This window comes from Bos indicus, chromosome 3 (genome assembly GCF_029378745.1).
Source record: "Bos indicus isolate NIAB-ARS_2022 breed Sahiwal x Tharparkar chromosome 3, NIAB-ARS_B.indTharparkar_mat_pri_1.0, whole genome shotgun sequence".
NCBI lineage: Eukaryota > Metazoa > Chordata > Mammalia > Artiodactyla > Bovidae > Bos > Bos indicus.
Window position 1 is genome coordinate 89,233,165 of NC_091762.1, and position 15,259 is coordinate 89,248,423.

Sequence of the window (15,259 nt, forward strand, 5' to 3'; positions counted from 1 at the left end):
ATTTATAATCTTAAACCAGAAGACCTCTATTTTTTTTCCATCTCACTGTTCTTCTTACATGGAGATATGATTGACATTATGCCTGACTTCTGATTGAGAAACATTGCTGGGTTTGCAGTTCCACTAATCTGATTAATAGCACCTGAGACTTTGGGCATCATGATGAGAACTTAAACTTGCCTTTCTGAAGTTATAAAACGCTATGTCTGTGTGTTTGGGAGAGAATATTGAAAACTCTGGATTAGTGAGAGCAAGTTCCCTTACTGAGTATATCTTTATTCAGCAAGTATTTATTGAGTACCACTCAGTGTCCGGACTGTCCTAGTTGCTTGAGATGCACAGAGAGGACAGAGGCTGGCCATGGGAGCCCTGTAGAAGCTGTCAGTCCAGTGAGGGGGACTCCTGGGCCCAGATTCTTCCTGCCACAACATGCTCTCCGGCTCCAGGAGTCGCCATAAGGAGTATGATTCACACCCCACACTGACTTAGCATGATGGTCTCTGTAGTTGCCCTTCACAGAAACTTGAAAATGGGGTTTGAAAGAGCGCTGGCAGGAAATTGTTGGTTTAAGGATCTGTCGGAGTGGCATGCCCAGTGATTGTTTTCTCCTGTTATTGAGCTTATTAATGATGTCATACAATGTTTGTAATACATTTGTTAAATGAACACCTGGCAGAAATAAAACAAGCGCTAGTAGACCTTTGTCAGGAAAATGAAAGAAGGGCCAATTATCCGAGAGTAAGAATTGGCTCACATACGTTTCACTAAAGGACCTGCCTTGTTCTTGTGTGGCTCCTAATCTGACTCTGCCTAGGAATCATTGGCCAAGCTTTGAAAATGCAGATGGCCAGCCCCTCACATTAGAATCTGTAGAAATCTTAGTGCTCCATTCTCCAGATGCCCTTTATAGAGAGGGCATGTTTCCAAAAATACCAGAGAGGAGCATTTGTAAAGAAAATGCCTGTAGGAGTTATAGGTTGAATATTTATTTTAGTTCTTTAGTTAGTTTACCTTTTAGCAATGATGACAGCGACCATGTTCATAAAAGTGCCTTTTAACAGCCCCTTAAGTGTGCCGTTCCCCTTATTCTGCTCACTGCCCAGCTAGTTAATTACAGAAAAATCAGCATTCTCCCCTACACAGTCAGCATACATAATTTTTTGTCCACTGCAAATCAATACCTGGATAACTGCAAGATAGAATTCTAAATAAAATAAGTTGTCTCTGTGCCTGGGCCCTGAGATTCTCCCCACAATCTGTTCTTAAATCGGACGACCTAACAAACAATAGAGCTTTCTCAGCAGTGGACAGAATGATGTTGGTACGCTGTGGGTGGGGAACTCTGAAATTTTCTTATCATCAAGATGGATGGCCTAGTAATTCAGGGAGATATGCAGAAGGAGGGAGGATTTCTCTGTTTGGATACTGTGTTAATAATTCATAAGGTGGTCTCCCTGTAGCCTTCAGGAAGGAACTTCCTGTTCCTAATTGCAACCTTATTCCCGGGAAACCCAAAAAAAAAAAATCCCAAACAGCTGGGACCATTACTTATAAAGTGGTATGACTTTGCAATGGGTAGCTTTGGGCCACTGGTGCTTAATGTGAAATATATTATTTGGGGAGGAGGAGGGCAGTAAATATTTATTGAAAGACTGCCATGTGCCTAGGAGTGTGCTAAGAGCAAAATGTGTATCATCTCACCAAATCGTTCTAAATGTTCTAATTGTTGTTTAGTCACTAAGTCACATCCAGGTCTTTTCAACCCTTTGGGCTGTAACCTGCCAGGATCTTCTGTCCATGGAATTGAATTCTCCAGGCAAGAATACTGGAGTGTGTTGCCATTTCCTTCTCCAGAGGATCTTCCTGACCCAGGGATCAAACCATTGTCTCCTGCATTGGCAGGCAGATTTTTGACCACTGAGCAACCAGGGAAGCAACTACCATAGTTAAGTTTGGTCACTCAGTTGTGTCCAGCTCCTTGCGACCCCATGGACTACAGCATGCCAAGCCTCCCTGTGCATCGCCTACTCCCAGAGTTTACTCAGACTCATGTTCATTGAGTTGGTGTTGCCATCCAACCATCTCATCCTCTATTGTCCCCTTCTCCTCCCACCTTCAATCTTTCCCAGCATCAGGGTCTTTTCAAATGAGTCAGTTCTTCACATCAGGTGGCCAAAGTTTTGGAGTTTCAGCTTCAGCATCAGTCCTTCCAATGAATATTCAGGACTGATTTCCTTTAGGATGGACTGGTTAGATCTCCTTGCAGTCCAAGAGACTCTTAAGAGTCTTCTCCAACACCACAGTTCAAAAGCATCAATTCTTTGGCACTCAGCTTTCTTTCTAGTCCAGCTCTCATATACATACATGACTACTGAAAAAACCATAGCCTTGACTAGACGAACCTTTGTTGGCAAAGTAATGTCTCTGCTTTTTAATATCCTATCTAGGTTGGTTATAACTTTTCTTCCAAGGAGCAAGCATCTTTTAATTTCATGGCTGCAGTCACCATCTGCAGTGATTTTGAAGCCCCCAAAAATAAAGTCTGCCACTGTTTTCACTGTTCCCCCATCTATTTGCCATGAAATGATGGGACCAGATGTCATGATCTTAGTTTTCTGAATATTGAGCTTTAAGCCAACTTTTTTTTCACTCTGTTCTTTCTCTTTCATCAAGAGGCTCTTTAGTTCTTCTTCACTTTCTGCCACAAGGGTGGTGTCATCTGCATATCTGACGTTATTGATGTTTCTCCAAGAAATCTTGATTCCAGCTTGTGCTTCTTCCAGCCCAGCGTTTCTCATGATGTATTCTGCATATAAGTTAAATAAGCAGGGTGACAATATACAGCCTTGACGTACTCCTTTTCCTATTTGGAACCAGTCTGTTGTCCCATGTCCAGTTCTAACTGTTGCTTCCTGACTTGCATATAGGTTTCTCAAGAGGCAGGTCAGGTGGTCTGGTATTCCCATCTCTTTCAGAATTTTCTACAGTTTCTTGTGATCCACACAGTCAAAGGCTTTGGCATAGTCAATAAAGCAGAAGTAGATGTTTTTCTGGAACTCTCTTGCTTTTTCGATGATCCAGCGGATGTTGGCAATTTGATCTTTGGTTCCTCTGCCTGTTCTAATCCAGCTTGAATATCTGGATGTTCACAGTTCATGTACTGTTGAAGCCTAGCTTGGAGAATTTTGAGGATTACTTTACTAGCATGTGAGATGAGTGCAATTGTGTGGTAGTTTGAGCATTCTTTGGCATTGCCTTTCTTTGGGATTGGAATGAAAACCGACCTTTTCTAGTCTTGTGACCACTGCTGAGTTTTCCAAATGTGCTGGCATATTGAGTTCAGCACTTTCACAGCATCATCTTTTAGGTTTTGAAGTAGCTCAATTGGAATTCCATCACCTCCACTAGCTTTGTTTGTAGTGATGCTTCCTAAAGCCCACTTGAGTTTGCGTTCTGGGATGTCTGGCTCTACGTGAGTGATCATACCATTGTGGTTATTTTGGTCATGTAGGTCTTTTTTGTATAGTTCTTCTGTGTTCTTGCCACCTCTTCTTAATATCTTCTGTTTCTGTTAGGTCCATACCATTTCTGTTCTTTATCGAGCCCATCTTTGCATGAAATGTTCCCTCGGTAGCTCTAATTTTCTTGAGATCTCTAGTCTTTCCCATTCTATTGTTTTCCTCTATTTCTTTGCATTGATCGCTGAGGAAGGCTTTCTTATCTCTCCTTGATATTCTTTGGAATTCTGCATTCTAATGGGTATATCTTTCCTTTTCTCCTTTGCTTTTCACTTCTCTTCTTTTCACAGTCATTTGTAAGGCCTCCCCAGACAACCATTTTGCCTTTTTGCATTTCTTTTCCTTGGGGATGGCCTTGATCCCTGACTCCTGTACAATGTCATGAACCTCTGTCCATAGTTCTTTAGGCACTCTATCAGATCTAATCCCTTGAATCTATTTCTCACTTCCACTGTATAATCGTAAGGGATTTGATTTAGGTCATACGTGAATGGTCTAGTGGTTTTCCCTACTTTCTTCAATTTAAGTCTGAATTTGGCAATAAGGAGTATCCTAGAGAGGACTACAAATAACTGTAGCGTTCTACTGATGGAGACTAACACTCAAAAGTTAAATGACTATCCTGGAATCCCACGTACACAGGTAGGCACAGAGCTACTGCAGTGCCATCTGATCCCAGAGTTAGGCAACCATGCCCCTCACTAGCAGCGTGGCCTTGTATTCAATACCATTGACCTCCATTCCCTTCTGACCTCCATTCCCTCATCTCTTAGTGGGATGCAGTCTTCCTCCAAGGTGGTTCTCAATTTTCAATTAAATAGTTTATGACTATGGAACAGACACACCTGCTTTTGGATGTCATCCAGCTTTTCCCTTTTCCTTCCTCCTTCCAGCCTCTTGTTACAGAATGAATGTTTGTGTCTTCTCCCCCAACACCCTCCAAAAGTTTATGTATTGAAGCCTTAACCTCTGAGATGACATTGAATGTGGGGCCTTTCGGAGATAATTAGGTTTTGATTAGGTTAAGAGGGTGGGGCCCCGTTGGTGGGATTCATGCCCTTACAAGAAGAGGAGGACAGAATCAGAGCTCTCTCACTTGCTGTTTCTCTCCACTGTGTGAGGATACAGCAAGAGGATAGCCATCTGCCAACCAAAAAGAGGGACCTTCCCCAGGGTCAAGTATGCCAGCACCTTGCTGTTAGACTTCACAGATATCAGAACAGGGAGAAATCGATGCCTGCCATTTAAGTCACCTTGTATGTGGTATTTTGTTATAGCAGCCTGAACTAAGACACCTCCTTAGGTGTTTAAGTATCTAAAAAAGAGAATTGAACATTCAGCTTAATATAAGAAATATGTTGATGTTGACCTCTGCTAGACAGAGAAATACGGTAACTGTCAAAAGTTAGAAGAATTCACAGCCAGACTGCCCACAGTAGAAAAAACAATCTTGGCTCTTGCGTGGGTTTCTGTGGCCATGATCATTATCATCTAGGATGTGTGGGGGAGGTAAAGAGAGAACAGTCCTGGGTGTGAAATCTCGTTTATTTGGCCATTAGCCGTCCTAAGTGAACAGCCTGGTGTAAGAGACGGATTATGACTCTAGTGAATTCTGTGGGCTCTCTGCCTCAGTGTCATGGGAAATGCTAATTGCCTGCTTCTTTGGGATTTAGGCTTCTGGCCAAGGGGCTTGTTTTTATTGATGTTTCTACAAGGTCACTCCCAGTGTGGGACTTCCACGCTGGGAGTGCCTTCTGCTCTAACACAGGGATGTGGTCTTCTTCCTGACAGCATCCTTGAGGCCTGCTCAAAACAGGGAGCTTCCTGGGTGTCCTCGGCACTGTCTCCATCTAAGTTCAGAGAGTCATTTCCCAGTTATGAGGTGAACAGGTTGTGATGAGATTGAGAAATGCTCTTCCCCTAATGGCATGAAGTGAAGGCAACAGTGAGCTTAACTGCAGGTGTGACATTTGCTTCCTCCCATTAGGAATTTTATTCCTTGAAGATTTAGTGATCCACGCTCATGCAATGGATTTGAGATAAAGTCTGTTTGGAAGGGGTTTATAGTGACCCTGTACACTCCCCCAGAGTGATCCAGACTCTGGGAGTCAGTGGCCTCTTTTGAATAAATAAATAACGGTATTCGTGTATTCAATTATTCAGTAGAGCTGGGAACTGTGGGTCCATTCTCTGCCAGGCACCATGCTATGTTCAGAGAACATAGCCCCATCCTCAGGGATCCAAAGTGCAGAGAAGGAAAGAGGCTTGAAGACAAAGTCATTGAGGTGCCACCGTGCTGTGACAGATGCTGTGAGGGAATTGAGTGAAAATGTGTCTGTTAGGAAAACACCAATTTCCAGGGATACCTTGGCTAACAAATTTAACATAGTCCTGGGCTTTCTGGACCTTCCAGAGGCATGAGAAGGAGGAATTTAAACAGATGATTACAAATGAGATTAATTTGTTGCAAGAAGGCAGGGGGCTTATCAGGAGAGTACTGTGGTCACATTTTAGAGGGGACCTCCCAGATAGACCTCTGGGATAGAGAATCCTGGGCATGTGGCATTGTGCTGAGACTTCAGGTGTCAAAGGAAAGTGGGGAGGGGCGAGGGGGATGAGGCAGGATGAGGATGGGGGTGTAGTGGCTTCAAGGTCCGAAGAACAGCAGGTGCAAAACTGCAGAGCCCAGCATACATTTGCTCAGAATCTGGCTTTTTGGAGAGACAGGATGAAGGCCATTGTGGTGAGAATGTGAGAAATAGAGGGGAGTGTGGTCCAAAAATGAGGCCATGCATTCAACAGGGACCAGATTTGTCGGGGCTTTGTAAGAAATGTTAAGGATGTTAATTTTATTTATACTGATATATACCTATCTTAAAGTTGTATGCTCAAAAATATTTTACAGACAGAGATGTGATTTTAAAAACTAAAAAAATCCCCAGAGACCCTGCTTCTGTGGCAGACCTGAGTTTAAATCTTCACTGTAGAACTTACCTGCTGCTGCTGCTGCTAAGTCGCTTCAGTCGTATCCGACTCTGTGCGACCCCATAGATGGCAACCCACCAGGCTCCACCATCCCTGGGATTCTCCAGGCAAGAACACTGGAGTGGGTTGCCGTTTGCTTCTCCAATGCATGAAACTTACCTAAATGAATCAATTTAAGCAACGTGACCTCTCTGAATTTCTGGCTCTGGATTCAAAATATGTGGACAGCATCACATTTAATGTGAAACAGTAAACTGAGCTCTACAAAGTGCAACCATACAGTTCTGGCCATGCTTAGAGTCTCTAAGTATTAGTTCTAAATGGCAGAACTCTGTTTTGAAATTCTCATTCTGAGGGCCCAGTTTGAGAAATAGCACCTCCTAGGAAATTTTCTATATAAGAAGGTTGCTGTTTGACCCCTTTCTGTTCCTGGTGAGCTTCCAGGATTACTAGTGTCTGAATCAACTCAATCTACTGGGTCTCTCCCATTAGGTTCAGTATCTGAATGGGTGGGATTTAGGAATCCCTGTTTTTTTGTGTGTATGTGGGGTGTGTGTATGTTTTAAATGGGCAGTTCTTAATTAAACTATACTTAGAAAATGACTGGAATAATCTATTGATTTTTCCACCAGAATGTAGGCTCCATAAGTACAGGGATATTTCTATATTTTGTTCACTACTGTATCTCTAGCACCTTAGAACTTATAGTGAGCACTCACTATACACACACACACACACACACACACAAATACATACATATATCTATATATATACACTTATATATTTTTTAATGTGAATGATCTATCAACCAATAAAGAATCAATGAGAGTTTTATACTTCTGGAAATGTTGCTACACTATTGTTACTGTTTTAATCTAATCCTCATAACAGACCATAGCATTAATAGCTCCTGTGGGCTAAAGAAGAAGCCCAAAAGCTTTAGCTTGACTTCTAAAACTCTTCTTGATTAAGCCCCTCCAGCCTTTGTTAGCATCACTTGAGCTATGTGCTTAAACACAGTACTTTGCAAGCATATTGATTGGTTCAGGGTCACCCCAGATAAATATACTAAAAATCTATGGAGTAGTATTTGAAAAAGTTGCCAAGATAATTCTAAAACATGGCTAAAAGATGTGCATATATACAATGGAATATTACTCAGCCATTAAAAATGAAATAATGCCATTTGCAGGAACATGGATGGACCTAGAGATTATAATACTGAGGGAATTAAGTTGGTCAGAGAAAGAGAAATATCATATGATATCACTTATATGCAGAATCTAAAAAGAAATGATACAAATGAACTTTTTACCAACCAGAAACCATTGAACGAACTTATGGTTACTAGGAAGGAGAGGTGGGAGGAAGTAATAGGCAGTTTGAGATTGACTTTTAAATACTGTTGTATTTAAAATGGATAGCCAACAAGGACCTACAGGACACACTGCTCAACATTATTTAACAACCTAAATGAGAAAAGAATTTGAAGAAGAATAGATACATGTATATGTATAACTGAATTACTTTGCTGTACATTTGATAGTATCACAGTATTATTAAGCAACTATATTCCAATATAAAATAAAAGTTTAAATAAAAGAAACAAATCCAAGCAAACAAAACATAGCTAGGGTTGAGAAACACTCAGTCTAACATGACTACTCCCTGTCTTTGAATATTACCATAATCTTAATTCCTCTAAAAAACTTCTTCCTTACTTTTCTATTTGTTGAATCTCTGCTTCTTACCATCCTTCGTCAAATGTCATCTCACCTCTGCAATGGTTGCTCATCCTCTCCCCTTCAAGCAGAAACAATTTCTCCTCCCTTCAGCTCCATATGACAGTCACAGTCCTGATCATCTCAACGTTTTGTAAAGTGATCTGTGTCTCTTTCTGAAATGTGGCTTCCAGACCGGAGAAGAGACCCTCTTCACTCCCCTAGGTGCCACAGGAACCTGCACAGAGAGCATGCTGAGGCAGTACAGTGTACAGATGGTGATAATATAATTAGGGTGACCACACAATTCATCATCCAAACTGGGGCACTTCTGAGGATAATCAGGGTGCTATATAACAGTGTCAGGACATAAGGTATAAACAGGGACTGTCCCAGACACACTGGAAATATGAGCACCTAGATCGCAGCAGCCAACATTGATTACCTCCTACTGTTTGCCCCTCACTCTCCCACATACTGTCTGTGTGGCATTTCGTTGACCCTGTATGGGAGCAACTGTTCTTTTCTACACTGAACAGAGAAAGATGCTGTGGGAGACATTGTAAAGGAACTTACCTGAGGCCACGCAGTTACGGCAGGGGTGGGAGAGCTGGGACTTGAACTCAGGTCATCTGAATCCAGAGCTCAGGGCTCCCCGTGGAGGAGCTCAGGCCTCAGAGTACACAGGATGAGGCTCTGTTCTGAGCCCTAACTGAAATAACTTTAGTCACCTTTCTGGATTTAGTTTCTTCCTCTTGAATGATGATGGCACATCCTTCCAGTAACCTTAGAAGATTAATTCGGACAAGATACGAGAATATCAGGCGAGGTGTATGTACTTGTGCTTGTCTTAGCGGTAACCTATCTTGCAATTTACAACAGGCTCCATATGACATCTACTCAAGTGACTGTGGCACAAAGTGAGAAGTAGTTAGTGCTGTGACAGGTCGCAGGAGACCCCATAGCCCAATGGTTAAAAGCATGGCATTTTGCCTAAGACCTGGGGTCAAATTCAGCGTATCATGTTTGAATAGGCATTTCACCAAAGTGGATAGGCAAATGGGCAATGAACACATGAAAGATGCTCAACATCACTAATCCTACAGACAATGCAAAACACAACCATGGTGAGATATCATTAAACCCCTGCTGGGATGACTAGCAGTGACGATAAGAGATGTTGGCAGGAACAGCTGCTGTAGAAGTTGGAACCCTCGTACTTTGTGAGATTTTAAACTGGTAGAACCACTTTGGAAAAACAGTTTGATAATTCTTCAAAAAGTTTAACAGAGTTACTGTGCTGCTGCTGCTAAGTCGCTTCAGTCGTGTCCGACTCTGTGCAACCCCATAGACGGAAGCCCACCAGGCTCCCCAGTCCCTGGGATTCTCCAGGCAAGAACACTGTAGTGGGTTGCCATTTCCTTCTCCAATGCATGAAAGTGAAAAGTGAAAGTGAAGTCGCTCAGTCGTGTCCAACTCTTAGCAACCCCATGGACTGCAGCCTACCAGGCTCCTCCGTCCATGGGATTTTCCAGGCAAGAGTACTGGAGAGGGGTGCCATTGCCTTCTCTGAACAGAGTCACTCACTGTATGACCCAGCAATTTCTCTCCTAGGTATAATCCTAAGAGAATTGAAAAATATGACTATATAAAAACTGGTACAAAAATAATTCATCTTAGTATTATTCATAATACCAAAGAAATAGAAGCTAAATGTCCAGCAACTGTTGTGGTATATCCTTACAATGGAATATTATTCAGAAAGAAAAAGACAAAATAATGATACATGCTATTACATTGAATGATCTTGAAAATGTGATGCTAAGTGAAGGAAGCCAGTCACAAAAGACCTCATATTACATGATCCCATTTGTGTGAAATGTAATTGCCTCCAGAACAAGCAAGTCCATAGAGACAGAAAGTAGATTAGTGGTTGCCTAGGGCTGATGGGTTTGGGGAAGATAGGGAATAACTGCTAACAAGCACAAGGTTTCCTTCTGGGTTGATGAAAATGTTATGAAATTAGCTACCAGTGGTGGTTGTATAACTATGAATGTACTAAAACCACTGAACTGTGTACTTTAAAATGGTGAATTGAATGGTATAGGAATTAAATCTCAACAAAGCTGTTACCTAAAAAAATTCTGGCAGTGCCCTTGGCTTGGGGCATTGGTGTCATCTTCTATAAAATAGGGCTCGTGACAAAGACAAACTCAAAAAGCAGGTATGAAGATTAAATAAAAAAATGCATGTGAAACTTCTGGCTCAGTGACCGATATCATAAATGCCTGATGATAGATGATTTTCCTTAAACACATGGCCTTTCTCTTGCCCATCCGAAAACAGAGGGTCAGTGGTACTTTCAGCCGACTAGGCTGGGGATTCATGATGACTTCGGATGTATGAAGATTGACCCTCCCTTCAACACCCTCAAGTCATGTGCTTCCGAAGGAATAGCCTTATGGCTCTGGTATCTGTTATTTATTTCTTAACTTATATATCTGAGACCTCGCTCAAGATGTGCTCATGAAAAATTACCCTTTTAATGGTGGAGCATTTAATGAGAAACTGGATTATCTACTGCATAAGTGCCCTTCATACAAATTAGCTTGGCCCTGGGTCCTAATCTAAATTGGACTCTCTACTTTCCTCTAAATGGCCTAATATTTTCTTATTAATCTCTGCCCTCATTCACCTGATCTCGCTCTGCCTCCTCTTACAAAGTGTGCTCCTCAGCAGAGCTCTGTGCCCTGACAAATGTTTCTTAAGGCTGTCTTTGTATCTGACTTATGGACATTTTTGGGACATGACCTGGAGTCTGGAATGTGTATGTTCCATTTTCAAGCCATCTTTCCAGTGGTGTTTTAATGCTGCCAGTATATTAAAGATCAACAGATTTGGGTGAGGTGAGTTTTTGTATAAGTATCATCTCAAGGGCTTCCCATGGTGACTCAGATGGTAAAGAATCTGCCTGCAATGTGGGAGACCCAGGTTTGATCCCTGGTTTGGGAAGATCCCCTGGAGAAGGGAATGGTTATGCACTCTAGTATTCTTGCCTGGAGAACTCCATGGACAGAGGAGCCTAGCAGGCTATAGTCCATAGGGTCACAAACAGGTGGACATGACTGAGTGACTGACACTTTTATAGGGAAGTCAGATAGATGAGAAACAGTTAATCATTATAATGAAGAGAACAAGCTTGAAGACACAGAACATAAGCAAACCACAAGTATGGGCTTTGGCATCAGACAGATCTGGGTTCAGGTCCCACTCAGTGAGTTTGTACAAGTTGCTTGGCCTCTCAGACCTTCAATTTAGATCCTCGTCTGTAGGATCTGAGTAACAGTACCTACCTCTAGGATTATTTTAAGGACTAAACAAATTGAGGCATATAATATGCAGTACATAACATGATAAATACTACCTGGTATTGCCATTATAGTTAAACTTTAGAGGAAGTTCCAGATAGTCAAAGAGATGTCATTAGTGATTGAAATAGTGTCAGGAATTGAAGAAAGAGTAAGATAAACTTCCCAAGAAATAGATCAAACCATAGGCCACTCCTACCAAATATTGTTTAACAATGCAGGGAGAGGTGACCTGCAGTGCCCACAGCTAGATGTCAGTATAGGGTGTATCATGGCAAATGTTATTCTTTTTGTTCTTAGCTTTAGTCTCTGACATCTGCCCTCACTGATCCCAGAGGCTTAATTTTTACATTGATTACACATTCAGACAAATCATCCATGTGTTATATTTGCTTAATGGAATTAATTCAGAGACTTCAATATACCAGGAGTCAGCAATAGTGTGATGGAAAAAATATCAAGTGGGATTTGGGGACGACAGGTCCAGGACTAACTCTGCAGACACCCCTTCTCTGTGCTCTCCTGCTCTCAGAATTGTATCTTCTAGGTGCTTCTTTTACTGAGCTGATAACAGGGGCGGCAGCTACCGTGTATAGAGAACTTACCATGTGAATCCATGCTATTCACGTGCTATCTCATGTAAGTTACTGTTCATAATAACTCTGAAAGTGAGTATTTAATCTTCATTCAATAGTTAGGAGATGGAGGCTCAGCACACAGCTTAGTTGACTTACAAGTGAGAGCCATGATTTGACATGAGGATGTCTGGCTGTAAAGCTTTTGCCTTCTTGTATACCTAGCATAACACACTACACATTTTTGTTTGCAGTCATCAAAAACTTGAGTCTCTAGGGGCATAGACTTTGTCTCATTCATCTATTGCCAGTGAGTAATAGCATCTGGCACAGAGATGCTGCTCAGTAAGGGATGAATGAATAAATGAATGAAATGCATGCTGTGTTCTATCAATAGAAAAGCATCATACAGTGGTTAGCTATTACTGTTGTGGGTTTTTTTTTAAGTATGTCCTCAAATAATTCTCAGCCCCACTTAATGGAAGGGCCTCAATATGTGCATCATGTAGCTAGAGAGAAATGGGCTGAATTACTTCTGATATCCTTAGCTCTAAATTTCCAACTGATGAAGGAAGGCATGATGGAGGAGGTATCAGAAGCTGAAGTCCATGATGTTCCAGGAGATGAATATCAGAAACCTATGGCATTCCAGGCTTAAGGACCGCATGATTGGGACTTCCCTAGTGGTCCAGTGGCTGAGACTCTGTGCAGAGGGTACAGGTTTGATCCCTGATCAGGGAACTAAGATCCCATATGTGACCCCCCCCCAAAAAAAAGAAAAAAGAACCATGGAGCAATGCCCCAACCTGTGACTCCTCTGATGGACATTTGATGAAGTTAGAGATTCAAATTCCTATATATTCTGTTTCTTCTGACTGTGTGAATATGGACAAGCTATTTTAATTCCGTGACCTTCATCTGGGAGCTGGATATGGTTGAGTTGTGAAGAATGGAAATAAAGTTTATGAAACATCTCACAAGAAAAACATGGTCTGTTCACAGTAACTTTACTGTCTTTATTTTATGTGAATGTGTTTGAACTTCTGGTTGATGTGTCTTAGCAAAATATTATGCTAATAATTACAGGGAAATCCCACTGCAAGTTATGGGGGCACCGTACCAAGGAGTGTGGAAGCTTATTTCTGTGCACACATGAGTTAACAGAAGAGATATTGTAAAACCATTCTTTGATAATTGACCCTGGGTCATTACTTGATACAAAACAATTACTCTGGAGCCTCGTTATAAAACGGCCCATAGAATTGGGTGTAAGGAGGGTCTTGGACCCTGGCCAAAGTCATTTTAAATGCTGGAAATACCAGAGAGACTCAGGGCTAATACTTTTCTAACAAGGGTGTCAGACATAAACTTGTAGTGGATAATGATCATTTGTTGACAATCTAGTGTGCATCAGACTCCATATTAGGTATTTTATATGTGTTATCTGGCTCTTTTTAATCTTAATGCCACTTTGTGGTTGGTTACTTTTTCATTTTTTTCTTTGTTCTGCCTGAGAAAATACAATGTTAGAGAAAATTATGTAATCTTCCTGAGGATTTGGAAGGATAGAGCCAGAATTTTCATCCAGGAGTGTCATCATTCTTTTGTATGTGATCCAATGATTTGACTTTCCTTGAACTTAGGTAAACCAGAGAACCAGTCTTGGAACTGTGGATATTTAAAGTCAATGGGTCTTGAACACCTACATATCCAAATCCTGCTTTTCTTTCTTTTTAGGTCAGGATCGTAGTGAAGCCACTTTGATAAAGAGGTTTAAAGGTGAAGGGGTCCGGTACAAGGCCAAACTGATTGGAATTGATGAGGTTTCCGCAGCTCGGGGAGACAAGTTATGCCAAGACTCGATGATGAAGCTCAAGGTACTGTGCCAACATTTTGCTTTAAACAGTGCACATTTGATATGACTGAGAGGGAAAGATGAGTACAATCACTCTGGTAAACCTATTTTTATTTCTTCACATACTGCTGTACTACTTAGTATCCTGGTGACTCACTGCATTTATATATTGGGAGGATATGTCACTCATTTAGCAAATATTTATTAAGCATCTCCTATGTGGATGTGTTTTGCTACTCCATGTTTTGCAGTTATTGATATGATAAAAACATACCACATTTAATTCAATTGTATCTTCATTGTGTGGTTCCAACAAAAATAAAAGTACCAAATCATCAAATCCTACAGTCACTCAATGTTATAGATTTTTCTACTTAATTTTTTAATAACTTTTCTATATCCTACCATATGATGAATATGGTAAAAGATTTTATGTTAATAAAACTGATTTTATTCATCCTTGTAATTTTTTTAAATTTATTTATTATTTTTTGGAGGCTAATTACTTTACAGTATTGTAGTGCTTTTCGCCATACATTGACATGAATCCACCACGGGTGTACATGTGTTCCCCATCCTGAACCCCCCTCCCACCTCCCTTCCCATCCCATCCCTCAGGGTCATCCCAGTGCACCAGCCCTGAGCACCCTGTCTCATGCATCAAACCTGGACTGGCGATCTATTTCATATATCATAATATACATGTTTTAATGCTATTCTCTCAAATCATCCCACCCTCGCCTTCTCCCACAGAGTCCAAAAGTGTGTTCTTTACATCTGTGTCTCCTTTGCTGTCTTGCATATAGGGTGATCGTTACCATCTTTCTACATTCCATATATATGCATTAATATATTATATTGGTGTTTTTCTTTCTGACTTCACTCTCTATAACAGATTCCAGTTTCATCTGCCTCATTAGAACTGATTCAAATGCATTCTTTTCAAAAGCTGAGTAATATTCCATTGTGTATATGTACCATAGCTTTCTTATCCATTCGTCTGCAGATGGACATCTAGGTTGCTTCCATGTCCTGGCTATTATAAACAGTGCTGTGATGAACATTGGGGTACACGTGTCTCTTTCAGTTCTGGTTTCCTCAGTGTGTATGCCCAGCAGTGGGATTGCTGGGTCATAAGGCAGTTCTATTTCCAGTTTTATAAGGAATCTCCACACTGTCCTCCATAGTGGCTGTACTAGTTTGCATTCCCACCAACAGTGTAAGAGGGTTCCCTTTC

The 15,259-nt window shown here is 41.2% G+C and overlaps 1 protein-coding gene across 1 annotated transcript in view; it reads left to right on the forward strand.

Moving 5' to 3' along the window:
• Positions 1-15,259, forward strand: part of DAB1 (DAB adaptor protein 1) — a 1,468,439-nt gene that overhangs the window by 1,295,436 nt on the left and 157,744 nt on the right. The window contains exon 7 of the mRNA XM_070786460.1: positions 13,905-14,044. Within this exon, the coding sequence (XP_070642561.1) occupies positions 13,905-14,044 (140 nt within the window). The remainder of the gene's footprint in view (positions 1-13,904; positions 14,045-15,259) is intronic.